Raw genomic sequence first — 23,466 nt, 5'->3', positions numbered from 1 at the left:
AATAGTTTAATGGTTAAGAAATGTATTTATTGTATTGGGTAAGCCGACAGTGTCTTCGGGGAGATCTTATAACGAGGGGGTGCCCGCACCTGAACTAGAATCTGTGTTATAATCGCGGAGCACTGTTTGCAAAAGTGCTTTGCCCAGACAATTATCATGCTCACGCCATCGTATCCCTAAATATATTTTTTTCCGAGGAGACACACGCATGTAGGAAGGTGTCACATAATCCACGCATATGCATAAAAAAACTTGATTTATTTATACACAGTTCAAAGTCTGAAATGAGCAATTTTAGATTTTCAGGGTGAATTTGAATATCCTGATGCAGCAGTTTGATGCTGGAACTGCTGGATTCAACATCTTCCAGGAGCACAGCGATTCAACATCAAGCAAGGCATCGACACCATCCTCATCCACCACAGTGAAGGAAGAGAGCACGGAGGAAAAACGTAGAAGAAAACTCCAACCTGAATATTAAAAGTGGAAATCACAGTATTGGGCCCAGACATTGGCTCAATAAAAAATAAATATAAAAATGAATAAATGACAGTACACACACGTGTCTACTCGGTCTTGAACACGGTCTTATTTTACTAAGACGGATGCTCTCCGCTTAACCATCCCACTGCCTCCCGGCTGTCAGGTGCTTCAGGTGGACACGTCTCTGAAGCCTCTGAAGGAACCGGAGGGCACGGGGGTCACGTGCTGCTGCTGCTGCTGCGGGGAGCAGGCGAGCCCTCGTCTGCACACGCGCCCAGCGCTTGCCGCACGCCTCGTGTGGTCACGCAAAACGTGCTAGGGTCTTGGCGGATCCAAGGGTGGGGAAACGGGGGTGATGTATGTACGTATGTTTAACTTCTATCATATTGTACGGGATAGCCTCCCCCTTAAGACCCCACAATTAGATTTTTATATTTACCACAAGCAACACATTCCATGTTTTGTTAACGTGCGGCTTGAAATATCGCCAATGCCGTCTCACCCCTTGGGACGTTTCGAGTATTTGGCTGCTATAAATTTCCACATACAGTAAAACCTTGGATTGCGAGTAACTTGGTCTGCGAGTGTTTTGCAAGACGAGCACATTTTTACAATAAATATTAATTTGATAAACGAGCGAAGTCTTGCCATACGAGTAGTACGTGTATACGCTTTGTCTGCCAAGCATCACGTGATCACAACTGATATACGAGTGCTTTGATATACGAGTGCTTTGGATGCTCGCAATCCAAGGTTTTACCGTAAGCCACTTCGTTGAGCTTCTGATAAAGAGCTATACAGCTCATTGGGCCTTACCTGGTGAAATAAAAAGTTTAGTTTCAACTTACTGTGGTGCACCCAAATATACTAGTGGGTGGACAAGTGGGTTTAATTTACAAAATGTGTTCCCTGAGATAAACTCAGCCTTAATTTAGTCTCTGTACCTATACTGGGTCTGCCCTAGGTCGACTCAGCCTTAAAATAGTATGAATCTATACTCTCGCATAATTATTATAACTCGTAACCATACTACTATCCCTACCACTACCCCTAAACTATTCCGAACACTTGAACCTAACATTAAGGTTACACTAAATACGAAAACAAATGTGTGCTGACATCATAAGCAGGTACCCTTCATCTAGGAGTGGACCAATCATGGCTGCTGAGAGGGTCGATTCATGCTTTACATTACCACAATTTTTTCTAAATCTTAAGTTTAATGAGTTAGTGCAACAAAACATGGCACACTATTCGTACTATACACTGCAAGCAGTATTTACACAACACTTACAATTTTTGTACAAAAATATGTTTTAAATGTATCTTTAAATAACTTGGGGGGGGGGGGATTTCTTCAACGTGTTTGTAATCTGTCCCTTATAGTATTATGCATGTGGGAGCAAACCTGAGGAAACCCCCTCATAAGAGGGGATAACACTGAAGCTGGTTGTTACAGCAGTGCGTCGCATATCCGACTCACTGGCGAGAGAGGCATAGGTAGATCGTTGAAAATGTTGTTTAAGTAAACATGCATATAAAATGGCGACTCCACGTACACATCTGGCACTGGATGCGGTCGGTTAATTGGTCCAGGTGGATATATGACATTGTAGAGGAAGCCCTCTATTTACGTGGCGGATGCATCCCTGGGAAGCACGGCATTTGACGGACAGCGTACATCGAAAACTATTTAACCACCGACTTTAATGATATAAATTTAGGACACGTCCCAGGGGGTAATATTTGGGTGAAAGTTTGCACAATGCCACAAAGGATAACAAAAGATGGCCAAAACGATAGTACACAAGTTTAAATATATACGGTAATACAAAGTCCTCACCAGAGATGGAGCGAGAGATTGTATTTAGAGAGGGTAGTACAGTGTACAGTATGTTGTAAACGAAGAGGCTTTAGCGCCCACTAGGGGGCACCATGGCATAGCGCGTATTGACGCACACCACCCAACCTCCCGCGTTCTTTTCTTTAAAAAATTTCAAAACGGAGTGAATCAATTAATTTAAAATCCCATTATGTTCCCTAATTCGTTGGCTATGTTACAGCGAAACAACGTAGAAATAGGAGCAACGTAGAGAGAGGGCTCACTGAACTGTGTGTCGCGTCTATTTGATGTAATCACATCCCACAGGTTACCATCCCACCATCTCCCGGCACGCACGATGGCTCCGTCTCTGCACGATCCACCGAACCCCACCCACACTTCCGAGTCGCTGGCTCACAGGACTCGCCGTGGCTACCGCCGGGCTCGCTGTGCTGTGCGAGACGCCGCTACGATGGTCGCGACCGCTTGGATGCTTGAGAAAAATCCTGCGTGCAATACACAGACAGCAGAGAATGGCGGCCCTCAACCAGGGTACATACTTGATACAGCTATCGTGCTGTGACGGTTCCACCTGAAGACGGAAGCTTGTGTTGCCTCCGAAACGTCGTGATTTTTATTTTTTATTTTATTTTTATTTTACTTTTATTAATTTTAATTTTAATTTTTTACCTACGTGACTTTACCGAAAAAACCTAAGAATATGAATACTTGCAGTCACGAAAGCTTCAAATTTAGAATCAGAGTACATACATAGAACGCACAACCCTGCGCCGTCATTATCAGCAACGAATGAAGGTTTATCTCAAGTCGTCGCTGTATAGTTCACGGTTCTGCGATGTAACAACCCACCGAGCACCGACACACAAGCCGATGTCATTGCTCCATCTCTTTGGTGGGCACTCTCTCCTGTTCGTTCAATATCCTTGGGCTGCCAGTATTCTAGACCATCGGCCATCGTCCCTTCGAGCGACATTTCCTGCAGTTTTAATGACCTCTTTTAATAACTGGCGTATAAATGTTGCGTGTACGAACATCACGCTCCTGGTTCATATAAAGTCAACTCTTGAAATATCTGGGGTAATGGGAGGAGGCGTGACCTGATAAAACACAAATGTGGAAAATAAAAAGAACATTTAAATTCGGCTATACGAACTTATGTATTCTTAACTTGCGGAGAATGCAGGTGATACCGTATAATTACTTTTACAATGGTTTACTTAGCAAAGCGTCACCGAGTACCATAACTATTCTTCATGAGAGTTCTGCAAAGCTTTCACAGTAGTGCGCTATGATCATGATGTATATTCCCAATTTAATAATTTGTGGGTAACTTTTCATTTTGACAAATATGGCCCCTGACGCAGGCACGCAACGGCCTACCCTTGCAAATGACGTCACGGGATCTTGAATGTCAACTGTGAAGTAGACTGAGTGTATTGTTACAGTGAATAAACCCGTAGTGATAATCAGCGTGGTCGTCCTAAACCGTGAACCCTTGCGTGGAGCAGCGAACGCACGAATGCTAGGCTATGTCACCGCCCGTTGGATGACTCATCATTATCTTTGACTAAAATAACAACAAAAATCACCCTTTTGGCATTTATTTTCGTCACTAATTTCACGAACCAAATGAAGCGGTGAGCGTCACGAGAGCGACGCGGTGACAAAGCCTCACCGTGCTCTGCTGGAAGAAGTGCGGAGCAAGTTCCGTGAGCCAGGCCGGCTCCACCGCTGTCACGTCCCTCATGAAGAAGCGAGATGTCTGCACCACCTCGTTAAACACCACCCTGACGCGCGCGCACACACGCACGCATAGAGAGACCCTCATTTAGGATTAAACATTGGAGGGGGCTGCTGTGGTGCAATGGCTAGCACACTGGACTAGCAATAAAGAGATTGCTGGTTTGACCTCGCACGGCAGCTGAAACAAATGGGATATCTTAAATGCCCCTGGCTTTTCCACCCAGCAGTACAAATGGGTGCACCACCAGCTCCGACAAGTAAAAACATCTTTACTCTCATATGAAGAACAGGTGGGAAAGTCCTGCCATTTACTGTGGGCTAGCAGTGGACTGCAAGGAATCTCAGAAGTAACTCTGTGACCTCCGCTTCAGTGGGCCATTCTCTAACGGATTGTTTGCATTGCTCTGTGAGGGACACAAATGGATACTTGGTCCCACGACGTGATGGCGAGAGCATAATCGGGGTGACAATTTTACGAAAAATCACGGGTTTATGAAGAATGAAAAACGTTGCGTTATCATTACCACTGCGGTGGCTTCTCGGCATAGAGCATGGAGGTCGGGTGGATGTGGAGCTCAAAGTCGTCGCGTACCGTCCTGTTTAACAGACAAAGTGAAAAATCCAAGTCAACGTACATCCTCTGCCATTACAGGATTCACCCGCTATAAATTGTTGCACTACGCGTTGTTTCCCATAAACGTTGATGAATTATGGAAAATATTTATTCGTAAGTTTAAGTGCTGTTGATATGTGCCTATTAAGGCCGGCAATGTGCACAAAGAGTGGTGGGGGGTGGCAGTATTGGACTTGGTGGCAGTACCAAGTCCAGTGGCCTTTGCTGATGTTAATACACACCACCAAACCACGTACTTATTACGGCTGAGTCTACATAGGGTAGACTCAGAACTGGTTCGGATATCACTCACACCGCTGATGTGAGCCATGGCACAGAACCGAACTTAGGTCGTTGGGTTTATAGCAACTACGCGACTACGCCCCCACGACACACCCACTCATGTCCACACACGTAAAGCCCTGAGAAAAAAACAAATAGCAGGGATCCAATCTCAGGTGCTCAACAGCACCAGCAGAGTGTCTCTGACCATGGCCATTGTGAGTTCTCTTAGAGAAGCAGGTAGAGACCCATCTTAGTCCAGCACCTGAGCAGTGCTGGCTTCGTGTGGGACATGGTCATTGCAAGTCCCCTGAACCCCACAGCCAACTTTTCTGCTCCTAAGCCAAACATTCCATGATTGCGTGGTGTGTCTCCACGAGCTTCCGTTCCGTGCCTCTTCTCTCGTCACATCCACCCGTCCTCGCGTCTCGTTCCAACCCATCCTCCCATCTCCACCTCGGTCTCCCACTACTCCTTCTGCGTTGCACCTTTAGCATCTCCATATGGTAATCTTCACATTGTACCATCTTTGTCTCTTCTCAACACAAACCATCAAAGTCTCACTTCCTTAACTTTCACAATAATCTCAGTACCCCTGCTAAAGCTCTAACGACGACCACCCCATCGTATTAGAATGCATGGAGAACACCGCACCTGTAGGCTCCACTGTGGTGTAGTTTGGCGGCATTGGCGAAGAACCCGGACACAATGCATCTCCGCACAGGGTCTGCGTCTCCTGCTCAGGCACACAGAGCGGGAAGACCAGATACACAAAACACACCGGCTACAGGGACGATCTTGTGCCAGAGTGCATCGCTTAGGGTTTGAAAGATTAAAATGCTTCTTGACGAAATTTTTTTGAGAAATCTGTTCCACAGCCCACACTGTGTGAATATTAATTTCTGGGCCTAAAATTTCCCTATTTTTTTATTTATTACTTAACCATTTTTTATTGAATTCAACAGTGTTGCTACGTTGTTTTTTCATTTCACAATAACTTACACACAAATAATTCAATAATGTTGTATTGCCTTAATTTAGCTTATTAAAGCATGAACAATAAAAAAAATATTCACATTTACATGCAACAATCACTCTTTGCAGGACATATAAATGGTGTGTCCCTTGTGTAGATACAGGCCCATTCAGATAAGTTTTATGACTTCCACCTACCAAGACCATTCTCCGGCACAAGGTGGTAAACCCTGCTTGTTGTGAGAGTTCCGAAAGAACATTTTTACTGGTAGGAACCTCCTGGTTACACCAGCCCACAGGGGATTATTGTGTCCGTCCGTCCGTCGTGCAGGGAGGGGCTAGGTGGGGAGGGTGGGGAGGGGCTGGGTGGGGAGGGTGGGGCTGGGTGGGGAGGGGAGGGTGGGGAGGGTGGGGAGGGAGGGGAGGGGGCTGGGTGGGGAGGGTGGGGCTGGGTGGGGAAGGGCTGGTCACCCCGTGGTGCCCTTATAAAACTCAACGTTTAACCTACTCACGCCGGCTTGTGCCCGCCCTCACAGTCGGGCATATTTGCGGAATACACCACGCCGCCGTTGACCCTGGCCATTGACCGAGCAACCCAACGTTCCTACCAGCTCCCTCCACAGGAAGTGTTTAATCTTAAAAAAATGACATCGATAGCAAACGTGGAATGCCCATGTGCACATACCACCCTCTCTCAACCCATCGATGGAAGAGGGCCCCCCCACACAGTTTGGGTCGTTGAGGTCAGCCATACTTCGCCACGCTTCTCAATGCACTTCGGTGGAAATAGCCAACTTAGGATCAGTTGTACAAACTATAAAAACTATATTTTTTTATTCTACCAGGTAAGACCCAGTGCTATATAGCTCTTTTTTAGAAGCGTCCTGGCCATCACAAATGATAGTTTAACGAAGTGGCTTATTACGTGGACATTTATTGCAGCCAAATACTCTTTAAACACACATTTTCCAAATGTGCAGGGTAAATATTCTTAGGTTTTTTCAGTAAAGTTACGTAGGTAAAAAATTAAAATTAATAAAAGTAAAATAAAAATAAAATAAAAATCACGACGTTTCGGAGGCAACACAAGCCTCCGTCTTCAGGTGGAACCGTCACAGCACGATAGCTGTATCGAAACAACCTAAGAATATGAATCCTTGCAGTCACGAAAGCTTCAAATCTAGTGGAGGGTAAAACCAGAGGACCCGGAAAAAAAATCCACATGACCACGGGGACAGCATGCAAACTCCAAAAATACAGTCAGTTCAGATATCACTCGTCAATGAGGTCAAGCTCAAGTTACCGGATTCATCGTGCAGTGTGCCAACCACTGTCCCACCGCTCCCCTGGCCTAGGGAGGAAGAAACGTACCGTTGCTGGAGTTGCTGGGGATGTGGAACCTTCGAAGAAGCTTCCGAAGCTGCTCCTGCAGGATTCCAGCCCGCACTAGCCCCTTGTAGTTGAGGAAGTGTTGCTGGCACCAGGCAGAACTCTTGTTGTGCTGAGTTCCATACAAAAATTAACCCGTAAAAACAAAGTTTTTCACTATAAATCCTTTATATGCGTGTTCAATGGGCCACAACCCAGCCCACATTGGTCTTTGAAACGGGCGGCTAGAGTCCTCTCGTCCTCTGGCTTGAGATGGCTGCCACCTATGGGTCAGATGATTGCCTGCCACCATTAAGCAATTGGTAATTAAATATAATGTTTTTTTTTTTACCTAAAAAGTGTAAAATTTTGGAAAAAAAATTTCACGAAAAGAAATTGTCACGCACAACGAGTCTGTGTGCAAAATGTCAGCTCGATTGGATCACGGGAAGTGGGTTAAAAAACGACCGAAAGATTTGCACGGTCGTAAGCGCGCAAGCAAGCAAGCAAGTGAACTTAATATAAAGGATTTAAAAATGGGAATGTTTGTCGAGAGGTCACCTCGACCAACCATCGCCACTGATGCCAACGCATATCTTCCCACGCTTCCTTACACTTTCTGGATTGTCTCTCATTGTTTATCACTACGGTCGACACGTGACCTCGAAATGTGCAAGGTGATTTATTACACATTCCTAAAGCAGAGACCAATTTCTCTACAATTTTCCATTTGTTTCAACTCTAAAGGGGGTCTCTAACCTTCCCCCCCCCCCCCCCCCCCCCCCACTCAAAACGCCCCCATTAAACGCAGAACACTGTACATCGGCCTACGATATTTGGAGGACAAATTTAAAATAGCAGCAGTCAAGAGCTCACCTTCACGAATGCCTCAAACACGTTCAGCATCGTCATGTGATCGCCCTCTTCCACGGCAAACTTACGCTGCTGACGAGCCTGCACGCAACACACCGCAGTCACGGTGGGCAGGGTTGATGGATCACACAGAGATAATCGTGTGCTGCAAGACTCGCAAGCTGCACGGCTGCAAGATTGGCGCAAGAAACAAGCATGTTGACCTATGCGTAGTTTCTTTTTTTGGGTCATCCTCTCTTACAGCTGGGTTTTCTCCGGGCACTGCTTTCGTCCCACACGCATATGAATAAGCAGCAAATGAAATGGCCAAAAATCCCCCAAAAATGCTCAAGAAAGACAGTGTTCACACTCAGTTGCTCCTCCGTAAACACCTATAATGATCGAAGTATAAGACGGCTTTGGCCTACGATCAAATAACTTGGAATGCACCCGGCCTCATCACATCTCGGAAGATAAGCAGGTACGAAGCCTGCCTCGTGTTAAAATTGCTGACCACCATTTCACAGCAGGCTGCCGTAATTGGAATCAGGGCTGTGCTATGTGGTGCATGGACTCAGGTGCTGTAGGTATACAAGATCCCTTGACGACGATCGATGATGAGGAACTTCTTCTTGGTTCTTTCGGTAAAGTCACGTAGAATGGAAATAATAAAATAATAAAAATAAAACATAATAAAATAATTCTCACGACGTTTCGGCCACAACGCAAGCAGCCGTCCTCAGGTGGAGAACAGGTCTGTCGAGAAGGTCTGTCGAGAAGACAGACCTGTTCTCCACCTGAGGACGGCTGCTTGCGTTGTGGCCGAAACGTCGTGAGAATTATTTTATTATGTGTTATTTTTATTATTTTATTATTTCCATTCTACGTGACTTTACCGAAAGAACCAAGAAGATGAATCCCTGCAGTCACGAAAGCTTTAAATTGAGATGAGGAACTTGTGTGTTGTTTTGCTTACGGCCTTTATCTTCTGGTTGGGCGGAGAAAGGAACACGTTCTGAATCTGCATCATGGCGGCGATGGTGATAATCTCTTTTGAGCAACCAAAGGTTCCTGTGAGTAACAAAAACAAATCCCAAAACACATTAAAACAGTATTTTAAATAAACCCGTAAAATGTCATCACCATTGTTGAGAAACAACGATTTTGAACACTGCTCAGTGGTCACAACACTGAGCCTGGGACCACTGCGATCCTGGGGTTGAATCTGGATACCCGTGCTCGATGAAGCTTGGTTCTCAGGTGCATTGAGTTCATGGACTCAATTTAGTCACCAACGATTACACACTAAATCTCCCCATCATAATAAACTTGATGTGCCACTTTAAATCAGCATATTCCATTTCTGCCAAGTTAGGGATGTTTGCTCGATTGACATGAACAACCACAGTAGGTCGTGAAAGTGATGTCCCTCCTGTAGACAGAGGCCTACTGAAGTGACTTATAGCTCTATAAGCCCTTCTTCTGGGGTGGTTCTCGGACACAGCATGGTGAACTGCTCACCGCGAGAGGTCCAAAAAGACATTTGTGATACTACAATTACTACTATAATAGCCCAGAAATGTGTGTAACGCGCGTGACGTCACTCCACATGCCGCACCCCCACCCCCCCCCGTCATTAATAATAAAACAATCATGAGCGGGTGGATTTTTACACTCACGCGGAATAAGGTCGAGCGGAAAGATATTTTTTTTCGCAAAGTCGCTTCAAACATGACGTTTCTTTACAGAAAGTGACGGACAAAAATAAATATACGCAGCACAGTGCTACATACGTACGAGACGTCACTGCAAAAGAGCCCCCCCCACCCTCCGTTATTACGTCATTGCTATAAAAAGCAAGAAAAAATTATCGCAAATTCGCTTTAAATTTGACGTTTTTTTATTTAAAGTTACTAAAATAAATAACTCTACGCAGACGTTCCTTTACGTAAATATTACAGCTTCCGTCCTGGGATGGGCAAAAGGCTAGTTGTAACATAAACGACAACTGATAAGAGGGGGCAGAAGCCAAACGAATAAGTGTGCTTCAAAATATTGTGAATTTTACATCAGGGCTGATTAGGTACTTGGCTGAGGGCATCAGTGGGACGATTACAAACTTGAAAAAAATAAAAACAGACTCTGTACCTGATTCCAGCAGCATCTTGGCATACATGGGTCCCATCGGGAACTCAGCCATGCGCACTCCTAGAGGCTCCGTCAGCTGACACTGCTCATCAAGGCCTGCGTGTGCACAAGAGGGGGGAGTGGCGGCGCAGCGGTTCAGTGCGCTGCGCTACAAACTCGGCGACCCCGAGTTCGATTCCCGCTCACGACCAACACCAGCGATAATTATTCTGAACCGATCCTGGGCCTCCCCTAGGTCGACTCAGCCTCAAAGGAGTACCTGGTGCGGTGTGTAAACATCGCTGCTGGAGAGACAAAGACAGCCAGGCGTGGTGCTTGCCACCTACCCCCTGGTGTGCCATGCCACTTGCCCCAACAGTCTGTTAAGGCTACACAGGGGATCTTTGTCTTTGTTGTGTATTTGTGCATTTCCACAAAGAGGAAAGAGCAGTGCCTTAGCGGTTAGTTCATGGTGCCACAATCCTGGACATCCCGAGTTTGTTTCCCAGCCTTGCACATCATCATTGGCGCTAGCCAAACATGTCCTGTACATCGTCAACAATGACTCAACCATTCTCGAGTAGCTGGCACCGTGTGTGAACATCACCACTGAAGAGGCAAAGGCGGCCGTGCATTACACTGGCCAGCCTTAATATGCGCTCGCTAACATCACCCATCCCGCATGCTCTATACAGCAGCTAAACAAGTGGAGTCTTCCTGTGCATAAGCAACCCTAGGTCAACGAAGGCTACTTCCTCATTAAACTTACTGATCAACTAAACAATTGTTTATTTTACCAGGTAAGGCCCACTGAGCTGTACAGCTCTTTTTCAGAAGCGACTTGGCCACAAATGATAGCTCAACGAAGTGGCTAACCGCATGGAAATTGAAAACAGCCAAATACTCCAAGCGCAACGTTGATTCTAACATGACGACGAGGGCGCGTCTCTCCACGTGACAACAACCACTGCTGGCTTCTCACACAGCAGGCTCCGTTGACTTTGCAGGGATGATGGGCGAGAGCCCCGTGCAGTGGCGGAAGTGACCGAGGCGTGCGTTAACATGCGGCCCCGCCAAAGGTATTTTAACATCCTATCTGGCCCTCAGTAATGACTCGGGGGTCACCCACCCCCCTGCTTTAAATGCACGGGAATTCAAGCGCACGCACCTCCCAAAGCGTAGAGTAGCTCCACGGCTTGCACCATGGACTCAGCTGGAGGCGGCTGTGGAGAGAGAGAAAAAACACGGGCAAGGGTCGCGTGAATTTACAAACTGGATGACAAACGCAACTTTACATAAAAAATGTTTTGTTTACAACGAAGGAGCTTAGTTCCTGGCTCGGCTCCGATGTGCCCGCGGGAAAATAAAAGTGTAACGCCGCACGAGCGAGCACGGTGAGCCTCACCGAGAGGAAGGAGAAACGCAGGACGTTGTCGATGCCGAGCGCCTTGAGCTGCAGAATGACGGGCGCCATGTCGCTCCGCCGCATCTCGGGCTCCGTCGCCTCGGGCAGCTTCGCAAACTCCGACTCTGTGTCAGCGCACGACCGTCGGCACACTCAGCGGCAGAGCGGGTTGGCAAGCGCAGCCACCGCCAACCGTGTGGGACCCACAGGTAACTTGGAAGGGATCGTTGAGTTTAGCTCTGTGATATGTGCTACCGTGGGGCGTTTTCTAACATACAAAGGGATGCATTGCTCTGCGAGAGATCCAGACGGATTCTTTGTCACATGGCATGGCACGGAGAGCACAATCGGCATCAAAACTAGGATTACATTTCTAAACCGACACTGCAACCGATACTGTGTGCTGTGAGCGGGCACGGCGCACGCGTGAGTGGTGTGTCTAGAATCACGCCCGACCGCCCTTGCCTCCCGAGTGCTGCTGTTCATTTAAGGCTGAGTCATCCTAGGAGAGGTACAGGACCAGTTCAGATAATGACGATTGATGTTAGATGTTATCCGTGGCCGGGAATCGAACTTGAGGCCCTCAGGTTTGTAGTGCGGTGCCCTAACCACTAGACTCCCACTCTTCACATTCACGACCAGGTTGCTGGTGCAGGTGCAGTTCGACCTGCCTTAAAACAAGGACCTGATGCGGTGTGAACATACGCACTTTCGAGACAAAGGTCGCCTGGCGTTGTGCCGGCCACAGCGAGCCCGAATACACCGTGCCAGCCTTCACGAGTGCTCGCCAACAACACTCGCCTCATCGACACAACACCTAACACAGGACAGCTTGCACCAGAGGTCGCAAACGGGTTTTGATTCCTTACCCGTACCCGTACCCGGCCGCACCAGGGTCGCAAATGGGTACCCGTACCCGTACCGTTCCCTACCCGTACCCTACCCGAAATGAGTGACAAACGGCTACTCACCAGTGACTCACGGCCAACCCGTACCCGGCCGCACCAGGCTCGCAAACGGCTACCCGTACCCGTACCCAGCCGGGTACGGGTAGCCGGGTATCGGGTAGGGTACGGGTATCGGGTACCCGGTTGCGACCTCTGGCTTGCACGCTCACCGTACCTGGATAGAGACGGTAACACTTCCCCGGGCGGCTCCGCCCGGCCCGGCCGGCACGCTGCTGTGCCGACGCCCGCGATGCCGGCGTCACGAGCAGCGCGTCGACGGCACGGCGAGGGTCGTAGGCGCGCAGCTTCACAAAGCCACAGTCCACCACGAACGCGATGCCCGGCACCGTCACCGAGGTCTCCGCCACATTGGTTGCCACCACCACCTGTCCGGAGGTGCGGTTTGTTACAAACAAAATGGGGGATAATGTTCAGTACATGTTCAACATGAACGTCATAGGAACGGAATCGGAAGAAAAAACTTATTATATTCATGTACAGGTAGTCCCCGACTTACGAAGGTCCGACTTACGATATTTGGATCTTACGATGGCGATAGCGATACGACAAAATTGAAAAATATTTTGCATTTCGCGCGGCAGGCAAACGCAGCAGCGTACGAGGTACGATACTGTATGTTGGGACGCTGCCGGGATGTACTGTACGCATATAGTTTATACAGTACGGTACTGTAAATTGCTCTGTTTTGCTAAATTATCACCATTCTTTAAGACTCCTGGGGAGGCTAGGCCATTTTGGACTTACGATATTTTAGACTTACGATGGGGTCGTCGTAACACATCTCCATCGTAAGTCGGGGACTACCTGTACTTCATCGGAACGGGAAAGGGTCAATCATCCGCACGTTTTCAGACTCTGACCTTGCGACAGCTGCGGCCGACACGCTCAAACACCTTCATCTGGTCAACGTAAGGCAGCCCGGCGTACATGGGCAGGGCGCGCACGTGCTTGTGCAGGCTGCCCTTGGTGCGAGCCGCCGCCGCACGCACCTCCTCCACCACGGCCGACACGACGTTCTCCACCTCCTCCTGCACGGGCGCAGCGGCGGGCAGGCGAACGAGCGATCCGGCGGGCGAACATGCAGGTGGTGGGCGGGTGAATGAGCAAGTGGGCAAGTTTCAAGTTTAATTTACTAGGTACAAGCCCTGTGAGCCATTCGGCTCTTGAATCGGGTGCAACCACAACAAACAAAAAAACTAAAACATGAACAAGAAAACATCTTAAAGTGACTATGTGCAAGCAGAAAATCCAAGAAAAGACAGCAAAATATTGCAGAAAAAAACACCGTACACCAACGCTGTGTGCAAAAATCCCAGTGGGATGCAAGTCAAACAACAACAACCACAAGACAACTTAGATTAAGACCATCAGTCTAACTCTGTACTACAACAAACAAACATGGCCAAACCGAAAAACTTTTCAAAAATCACCAAAATAAAGCCATAAAAGCAATGAAACAGTGACCATAGGAACTGTGACCGAATTTTCACAATAAACGACGTAAACAACATGTAATACCAAACTCTGCAGCCATAGCTGGCTGCATGAGTCACTCCACAACAGCAGGAGCATCAGTCGGAGTGTCAACATTTTTCAATGCACCTTTAAGATCAGCACACTAAATCAAAACACAGATCATACTTTGCAGCGATCATCCGGAGTCAATGGAGCGGGGGCAAGCAGGTGGGTGAAATGAGCGGATGAATGAGTTGACGAGTTAGCTGAGCGGGCGAACAAGTGGGTGAGGTGCTTAGATGGGTGACCATCATGCACAGCAGATGCTGCAGGGCTGCATACTGAGCAGCAGAGGGCAGTGTAACATCATCTACTGTTTGTAATTATACGCTCCTGTTCTATGGTCTGTGCCTTCGCCAAATGACTGGCATGGTGAATTATGATTAAATGAACCCCATGACCGGCACGGCAAGGGGAGGCTCTCATCCAGCTGTGGATTGACAAAGGGCTGTGCAGGTAGAAAATACTGTGGTTCAGCCTCTGCTGAACTTGTACTCGATGTGGCAACGGAAGCTGTTGTAGGATGCTGAAGAATGTCGCGGACGGTACCTGTCCGGTCAGGAAGGCCAGGATGTCTCCGTCCGCTGCATCGTTGTGAATTTTCATGATTGTCTCTACCGTGGTCTTCACATAGTCTGGCACAGGACTTGAACACACACAATACCGACAATGAAAATAAAACTCATGACATCAATATGTAGCATCTGGCATTTGTGCTTCGCTATGCTGGATTACATGCATTCGCCACCACCGCCCAGCTCTCAATAACATGTAATCCACTAAGCAGCATTAAGACACAAATGCACGGGAAAACGACGATGGTTATAAAACACTGAATTGACATAGTTGGGAACGTAGGTACTTGCAACCGCCAGTCACCCTGGTCTGCTGAAGTGTGACAAGTGGATTGGACTCACGAGTTCTGCCCGTGAACCTTTGTCACTCCACGTGGCCACCAAGTGCACCTAGCCTGGCACAAGCGAGTATGGTCGAGGAAGTTACCTGTGCGTGTAGAAAATCTCCACGGGGTAGGTGCGTCCCTCCACGGTTAGGATGGCGCTTGTGTCCTTGTTGGGGTCCGATGTGTCATTGTGGTTGAAGAACTTCTGGAATTTCTAGATTACAAGTGAAAAAATATATAAAGGTGCAGCCCTGCAATTACTTGCTCATGTCACCGGTGGCGGAAGGGCCTCCACTAGAGGGACCGTACAGTGGCTGGTACACAAAGTCGTGAAAAGTCCTTTGTGTTCCCAGCGTTGGTTTGGTCAGGGTTAATTTAGTCAGAATTTCAGTCTTTTAGTCTTAATCTACCAAAACTTGCAGAATTTGTGTCAACTCTTCATCTGTGTACTTTATTTAGTCATTAAAAAAAAATGCCAACTAAATTAAATCCACAGATTAAAACTGAACTTAATATTCCACAGGTTTCCGTCAACTAGACTACGATTAAAAAACGAACAGGCCGACTAACTTAACGCACGGATTGACAAATCAGCAGCCGCTCACTACTTTTAGTCTGAGTTGACCTGTAAGCAGAATGGCAACGATGCAGCCTGGCTCAGTATAACCGTAGCCCTGAGAACCAACGCCACCTGCTCATCACATGCAACAGCACGGCATAGATACTGGAATTTTAAAACCACGCTAGCATCAAGCACACAATCAACTCATACCTCTGCATCAAGAGTAGCAGATGCGACAATGATCCTCAGCTCTTCTCTCTTCTTCTGTATCTGCAAAGAATAAAAATGAAAAGCACTTAAGGTGAACTGCGATTAACATTTTGAAATAAAAACAAGAATTACGACAGGAATAGAGTGAAATCTTGATTTGAAGCTTTCGTGACTGCAGGAATCCATACTCTTTGGCTCTTTCGGTAAAGTCACGTAGGTAGAAAAAAAAATAGATCACGACATTTCGATCGCCACACAAGCAATCACCTGAAGACGATTGCTTGTATGGCGATCGAAACGTCGTGATCCTTTATTTTTTCTACCTATGCAACTTTACCGAAAGAACCATAGGAATAGAGTGCTTTTGGAATATCGATTTGATCATCAATGTGCCCGAATAAGAAAGGTGGTTTTCAATCGGTACGTATTATCCACTGTTACACAGATCAGAATCAATGACACTAGACTGAAAAGTACTCCAGGACACATGAGAGAAATGCATTCTCGAAATTTACAGTGAAAGACAGGGGAACACGATAATCAGGAAACAAACACAATCTGAGAAATCGCATTGACTGTTAGCAAAATCAGGGGGCTTAGGCGGGATACGTCGCTCGATGGGATGATGGCCGATGAAAGAAAAAAACACAAGTGATGAAACGGCAGCCCAAGGAGAAAACAAGGGCAAGAGAGAGCGAGAAGATCAGCTCAAGAGCGCGACACATTGTGGCACCGCAGGACCATGAGGTTCGCTGATGGCATGGGCAGCTCTTCATTCAGCAGTGAAAAGACAATGGCTGATCACGACAATGTATTTACACATAGAGTACATTAAATATGAAGGCACAAAGTAAATGGAGTACAGCCATTCCATTAGACCGAGGTTACTGTCAATCTTAACTCATTATAGTGATGTTAAAGCTTTCCTTTTTTAAATAAAGTCAATTGTTTTACCTTTCTTAGCAGGCCAAGAGCGATATCGGTGTACAGAGTCCGTTCATGGGCTTCATCCAGTATAATAACGCTGTCGGCAGAAAAAAAATAGAACTCATTGAACCGTCGCACAAAGCTAACCGACAACCATACCAGGAGCCATACCGCATTCGACACATTCGTTACGGTAGGATAAGTTGCAGTAGTGTCACCAAACCTCAGCATGACGGACTGTGTTGCAGTTAAGTGGAGTCACCTGTACTTCTTCAGCAGTGGATCAGCCATCATTTCCCTCACCAGCATGCCGTCCGTCAAAAACTGTCCGCAAACACCGAAACATCACACACTTTGGCATTCATGCAGATGGATACCCAGTGAACGTTTCATATGTTCAGTAGTTCAGAGGCAGTGGAGGGAATGGTACTGGTAGGAACCTCCTGGTTATACCAGCCCACAGGAGATTATTGTGTCCGTCCGTCATGCAGGGAGGGGCTGGGTGGGGAGGGGCTGGGTGGGGAGGGGAGGGTGGGGAGGGGCTGGGTGGGGAGAGTGGGGCTGGGTGGGGGGTGGGAGGGGTGGGGCTGGGTAGGGAGGGGCTGGTCACCCCGTGGTGCCCTTATAAAACTCAACGTTTAACCTACTCATGCTGGCTTGTGCCCGCCCTCACAGTCGGGCATATTTGCGGAATACACCACGCCGCCGTTGACCCTGGACATTGACCGAGCAACCCAACGTTCCTACCAGCTCCCTCCGCAGGAATGTGTTTATAACCTCATAATGAACAGTTGGTTTTACCACCAGAGGTAGTACCAACAAGTGGGGCAGTGCGCCCATCTAAATAATGTGGCCATATGCACCGTGTCCGCATATTATGGATTATTTTTTGGGGGGTGGGGGGGTGAGGGATCATAGAAAAAAAGTTGGGGAAAAAAAAAATCGCACTGCAAACTGCATGCAAAGCAATGCTGACTTGTTGCTCACTGCAACTCCATGCTGCGCAGAAAAGTCACGTGCCAGCTCGTCCTAATTGAGTAGAACTTGACCTCCCAGAAGACCGTGGGGCCCAACGGGTTATATATATAAAAAACTTTTTATTTTCTATGTGGAGAGACCGGTATACGAAGGAAACATTGCCTGCCGATGTAGTTTTTTTTTGTAGTTTAGTAGTGTACTGTACAGTAACTAACATTGGTTAAGTGATGGGTTTTTTATATTTTTTATGCATTTTTAGCACACTATAAAAAGCAAGAAAGAACACTATAAGCTAAAAAAAATTACAAAATTTGGTCATTATAGATATAATGGGGTAAAAAAAACCTTTAACATGGTACTCCACCGTAGTTATGCCAGTATTTGGAGGACACATTGTGATCACGATATAAGTAGTTAATGTGTTCAACGTAGTCTTATTGGAAATAAGACCACTTTTAATAATACCAGGACACTTCACCCTTAAATTAGCCCGGTGTTTGGAGGACACACCGTAATAACTTCACAAGTTGTAAATGGGCTAAATTTGTACTTCATTGAAATAACAGATATACTGGGTCACTCTACCCCTGAATTGTCCTGGTATTTCGAGGACAGCGATCGATGGGAGCTGGGACCGATCAACGATCTAGGCCGCAACCTTTATGCGAGTGGCTTGAGGGTCACTGCAGTCGTCAAAGCGAATGCAGTAGCCGACCTCGTGACCCAGCAACGCGCCTCTCTCCTCGGCAACTCGCGCTGCGACCTGGCCACATCATCCAAGGTGGATGGAGGCAGACACGTATATACAGACACACACACACAAAGCAGTGAGTACATGGATGACACACTGAAGCAGTTTGGATCACAAGGACAAAGTGTGGCGTGTTATGGAAACAAGGGACGGGACAGGAGGGAGATCCAATGCTGTCGACGTCCAGTTTGGGGATGACACATGATGATGATTTACAAGAGTGGCACACTGACATGCTCATCAAAAAGTGTTTGTTGCGTGTCAACAAAAACCAATATGAATCAACTTTTTTTGCAAAATAGGTGACATTTTTGCCAATGGCCTTCTTACACATAGCAGAAGAATGGCCGTGGATGAATGTGCCGAGTATTGGAAACTACTCGAAGCAAAGACAGACAACGAGCGGTGTGCGTTTTCACCGTGGTCGCTGCGACCCTCCGTGGTTGCGTGATGGCCACGACGTGTCCCTCCGCTGTCCAGCCGGCTTCTGCCAGGTACTGCGCAAGACGACGCAATTAAGACACGACAGAACACCGCTTTGGCATATGCACCTCGTTCTCCCTCTCCAATTAGAAACATATTAACTTGTCGGTGCAAAACAAGTTGCCACCGATACTTGTTCGAAAAATGACAAGGTTATTATTTTCCACCATGTTTGCCATTTATTCACTAAAAAGTAGCTGAAAAGGTTATTTCACTAATAAATGCAGCAGGATTTATAAATATACAACCCTTTGTCATTCCACTGCTTGACAAAGGTCTCTCCACACCTTGGTGATCATGCTGGTCATCGTGAGTTCGGGAAGGGGATGCCACAGACCAGTTCAAAATATCACTTATCAATGACATCAGGCTGTGTGTATCCAGCAACTGACCTCAAGTGGCCAAGTTTATGGTGCAGCGTACTAACCATCACACCACATCTGATGAGATTTAAAAACATATACATTTCTCACAGTTTACCCCACCACATTGAGCACAAATCTACAGGAAAGGCACAATAATAAAGTATAGTGAACCACTGATTATGCTATGTATATCAAACTTTAAGTCACTTCCACAGCTCCAACACCCATGCGTACCTGGGGAATTTGTGTGCTTTTACCGCATCCAGTCTCACCCACAATCACAACAGTGCGGTATTTCTCCACCAGGTAAAGGATATGATTCCTGTGCTGAACAATACATTGCACAAGGAAAAACAAATCAATAACTGAAAAAAACCCGTAAATCTAGTTAAATCATATTCTGGGCACATATATAATCATTTCACAATGCACTTGGCATACGAGGCAGGAGATGCATGGCATGAGAATGCAGATGCACGGAATCGGAGGAAGGAGATGCCTTGAAGGATGTGTGTCAAGTCGAGATGGGAGCTGCATGGTTTGAGAGGAATATATGTGCAGTCAGAGGTGAGATGCCTGAAGAGGTGAGACATGAGTGGACAGGAAGGAGGTCTGAAGTCAGATACGTGTATGACCTGCCATATATGTTAAGGCAGGTAATACACTGAATTTAAAGCAACAATCCTGACACCTCAAAATTCTTTGATAGCAACTATGAACGTTGGCAAGGCGCCATGAGGATTTGTCGTGCACTGCAAGTACCATGAATATGGGCAAACGCTGTCGCTGCTGCTGGATGGAAAGGGAGGTGTGAGGGTTGTACACAAATGCCGTGGAGGCCTCTTCCCCCGCAGTAGCTCGCTCCTCCCCAACTCCAGGCGCCTCCGTCCCTACCACATGAACAACGTGCAATGTTCATCTGTATGAAACATTCTCCATAGTCTAGCCTCACATTATCATCGTCAGCAGCAGCAGCAGCCACGGGCACTCCACTGCTCCATGAAGGCTAAGCCGTCACGATGTCACATGGTTCTTGCAATGGAACAGCAACTGCACAAGAGCTGATTTTATTACATACATTACATACTCTCGGCCATGTGGTGTGGGAAATATACTGTAACCTAGAGAGATTCGTACAAACAGCGACACTGCTCCACACACACATCAGTCACAAGAAACTTGGGGATAAATTGTTACGAATGGCATTTTCTGTCAGGTCAGCGCATCTCTCTCCACATGTCACCTTTGGGATTCTTGGGATACAAGTGTTATCACCAGAGGCCCAAAGAGCCAGACTAAAACACCTTTACTCTTTGGGGTTTTTTTTACCTACGTGACTTTACCGAAAAAAATAAAGAGTATGGACCCTTGCAGTCACCAAAACTTCAAATCTAAAATTAAAACACCTTTAATCAGATGCCAACTTCAGGCCCCATGGTGAAAAGTGGTCTCCAACTCTTATTATCCACTTCCTGTCCTCTGTATGTGCTGTGAAGGGCCCCTGCCCCAAACTTCACCGTATATATATATTAATTTAAGTGTTATTTACGAACGCGTTACATTTTTTACGTGTGCCTGTGCATCACTGCCAACGCAGCATCATAAACTAATTTAACATTTTAGGCACCTTTGTGATTCTCGGGGCTCAGTGTAAATACCAAGGCTCAAGAGCCAGAGGGGCTGTGGTGGCGCACGCCTTTAATACAGCACTGTGCGAGGGTTGGTGAAAACTCCCTTCCCGTGGGCATAAGGGTGCCATAAACCCTGGCTTCCAGGGCGGTAGTACAGCAAATGTGGACTCCACCTGTTCCTTCTGTATGGGACGGTCCTCCGGTTTTCCCTCTACATTTAGAATCAGCTTACGTTCAGAGTATTTGGCTGTTATAAATGTCCACGTGATACGCCACTTCACTGGGCTACTATCATTTGTGGCCAGGTCGCTTCTGAAAAAAGCTACATTGCTGTGGGGCTCATAGCAGTCAACCCATACGGCTTACAAGTATTCTTGCACAGGGAAATTGAGTTTGCACGTCCATACGGCGTACAGCCGTTTCAATACGGGCTTTGTAGGGTGAACTGAGATTTATCAGGGCATGGGGTGACCCATAAGGTCTGAATTGGTCTGTAATAAGCTAGGCACTGACAAGGGGTTGACAGGTATGTGGGGGCCTTACCTGGTAAAACAAAATGTAAAGTCACGTAGAAGGGAAATAATTAAATTAAATATATAAAACAATAAAATTGTATTATTGTTGTGAGATTTTTATTTTTTATATTTTTATTCTTTTATTATTTCCCTTCTTCGTTACTTTACCGAAAGAACCGAGAATATGAATCCCTGCAGTCACGAAGGCTTTAAATAAAAAAAAATGTTAAATATTACCTCCTGGCTCGCCAGGGTTTTCTGTGGGTGCTCCGGTTTCTTACCACATGTATAATTGGCTGAAAACATCTTAATATGTGAACGACAATATATTTGATTCCGAAAATAATTATAAATTATATATATTATTAAATGCTCCACTGAGATTCTTGGGTTTCGTTTGAATGATCACGTCTCAAACACCACACTCAGGGACGCTTGCAATTTCAATGGTCCGATATTCACACAAACACGCTTCGAGCAGAAAAGTATAAGAGCTACATAGTTACTTTATAAGACTGGCATTAAATGAATACGAGAGTAAGCACCAGGACTAAGTGCCCCATCCACATCCCACCGAGCCTCTCGCGATATTCCAACCGAGGAAGATGCGCCTCTCCCGGCCAAGAATCTAGGAAAGACCGTTGTTAACAAGGCCTCAACAACAATTCCGTGCATACAGCAACAGTTGCTATTTTTTTTTTATGACATTGCACAAGCGAGGGATGACTATAAGAGAAAGGTAAAATGCGGCGAGCGAGCGAGCGAGTGAAGGACGAGGTGAAATATATCCCGCACCTGGCTTCCAGAATTTGGGAACCACTCGTGTGGCCGCCATGACGGTCAGACGCGTGCGGGCGGCGTTGACCAATCGGCGCGCAGCACCGCGATGACGTCATGGCGGGAAAGTTACGGGATAAATAAATAAATATTTATTGCGCAACTTTTATTCTAACTTTACCGAACCCTCTAACGTTGATCCCCCTGTTCGTTTCAGAATCGTCGCCGTTGATTGTTCGAAGATTTGTATTTTTGTTGCAATGTGTGCTGTGACGTGACCGGCGGGGAGTGGCACGACGGGGATTCGATTTCATAGCGCGCATTGACACAAACGCAACCCCCTCCCCTCCCCCCCTGAGGACCGCATTACCACGAGTTGAGAAAAAAATGTTAAAATGTTGCGTTTGCAAATGTAACATTTGACATTTTAAAAACTCAAAAAATACGACGGTAAAAAAAAAAAATCAACAACAGCAAACAACATCGTCAAAAGTTAAAGGCGTTTTCAATGTGCTAAATATACGGAATGAATAATTCATATCAATCCGCGGGTCTTTCATATTAAAATTCGTGTGAATTGACTTCGTACACCCCCTCCCCCATCTACACCCCCTCCCCCATCTACACCCCCCACCCCATCTACACCCCCTCCCCCATCTACACCCCCCACCCCATCTACACCCCCTCCCCCATCTACACCCCCCACCCCATCTACACCCCCTCCCCCATCTACACCCCCCACCCCATCTACACCCCCTCCCCCATCTACACCCCCACCCCCATCTACACCCCCCCACCCCTCCCCCATGTACCCCCCCTTCCCCCCACCCTTCCCCCTCCCCCATGTACCCCCCCTACCCTTTACCCCTCCCCCATCTTCCCCCTTATCCCTCCCCCTCCTTTCATCCCCCCTCCCCACTCCCACCGACCCATCCCCCTATCCCACCCCCGATAACTTCCCCCACTCCCCCGTCCCCATCCCCACGAATGTCCTTCGCGCGCCCCCCCCTCCTCTCCGAACTCTTCTGTGATTGGTCACCCCCTCCCCCCCCCCCCGTATGCTTGGCCAATGAACGCGGCCGTAGGCGTGGTCGCCGCGGCGGCCTCGGTCACGTGCTCGCAGGCGCGGGCCAATAGCGCGCGGGTCAATGGAGTTGGAGGGGAGGGGCGAGATTGGGGTGCAGGTGAGGGG

General features: G+C 47.1%; 1 protein-coding gene across 1 annotated transcript; it reads right to left on the bottom strand.

The window, feature by feature from the left end:
- Nucleotides 1-241: 241 nt before the first annotated feature.
- On the bottom strand, nucleotides 242-22,377 carry LOC133355937 (probable ATP-dependent RNA helicase DHX35). Its single transcript, XM_061573373.1, has 22 exons — nucleotides 22,293-22,377; nucleotides 20,114-20,241; nucleotides 19,586-19,678; nucleotides 18,923-19,000; nucleotides 18,411-18,515; nucleotides 17,037-17,098; nucleotides 16,802-16,871; nucleotides 15,848-15,907; nucleotides 15,177-15,289; nucleotides 14,724-14,820; nucleotides 13,520-13,687; nucleotides 12,814-13,024; nucleotides 11,692-11,816; nucleotides 11,455-11,509; nucleotides 10,308-10,403; nucleotides 9,136-9,230; nucleotides 8,184-8,261; nucleotides 7,311-7,440; nucleotides 5,619-5,700; nucleotides 4,594-4,665; nucleotides 4,002-4,113; nucleotides 242-2,811 (listed from the first exon to the last, which is right to left on the bottom strand). The coding sequence occupies exons 1-22, from the start codon at nucleotides 22,330-22,332 to the stop codon at nucleotides 2,773-2,775; spliced, it is 2,109 nt and encodes a 702-aa protein (XP_061429357.1). The 5' UTR covers nucleotides 22,333-22,377; the 3' UTR covers nucleotides 242-2,772.
- Nucleotides 22,378-23,466: the final 1,089 nt, after the last annotated feature.

This window comes from Lethenteron reissneri, chromosome 52 (assembly GCF_015708825.2).
Source record: "Lethenteron reissneri isolate LAM-NWPU_2019-01 chromosome 52, ASM1570882v1, whole genome shotgun sequence".
Lineage (NCBI taxonomy): Eukaryota > Metazoa > Chordata > Hyperoartia > Petromyzontiformes > Petromyzontidae > Lethenteron > Lethenteron reissneri.
This window is presented reverse-complemented; position numbering and strand designations above follow the sequence as displayed.

Excerpts from the sequence above, each read along its gene's own strand:
- LOC133355937 (XM_061573373.1), bottom strand. The coding sequence starts at position 22,332 with ATGGCGGCCACACGAGTGGTTCCCAAATTCTGGAAGCCAG. Across the intron at positions 20,242-22,292 it reads TCCCAAATTCTGGAAGCCAG|GGACGGAGGCGCCTGGAGTT; the intron begins GTGCGGGATATA and ends TTCATGTGGTAG. Across the intron at positions 5,701-7,310 it reads CCCCAGCAACTCCAGCAACG|GAGACGCAGACCCTGTGCGG; the intron begins GTACGTTTCTTC and ends GTGCCTGAGCAG.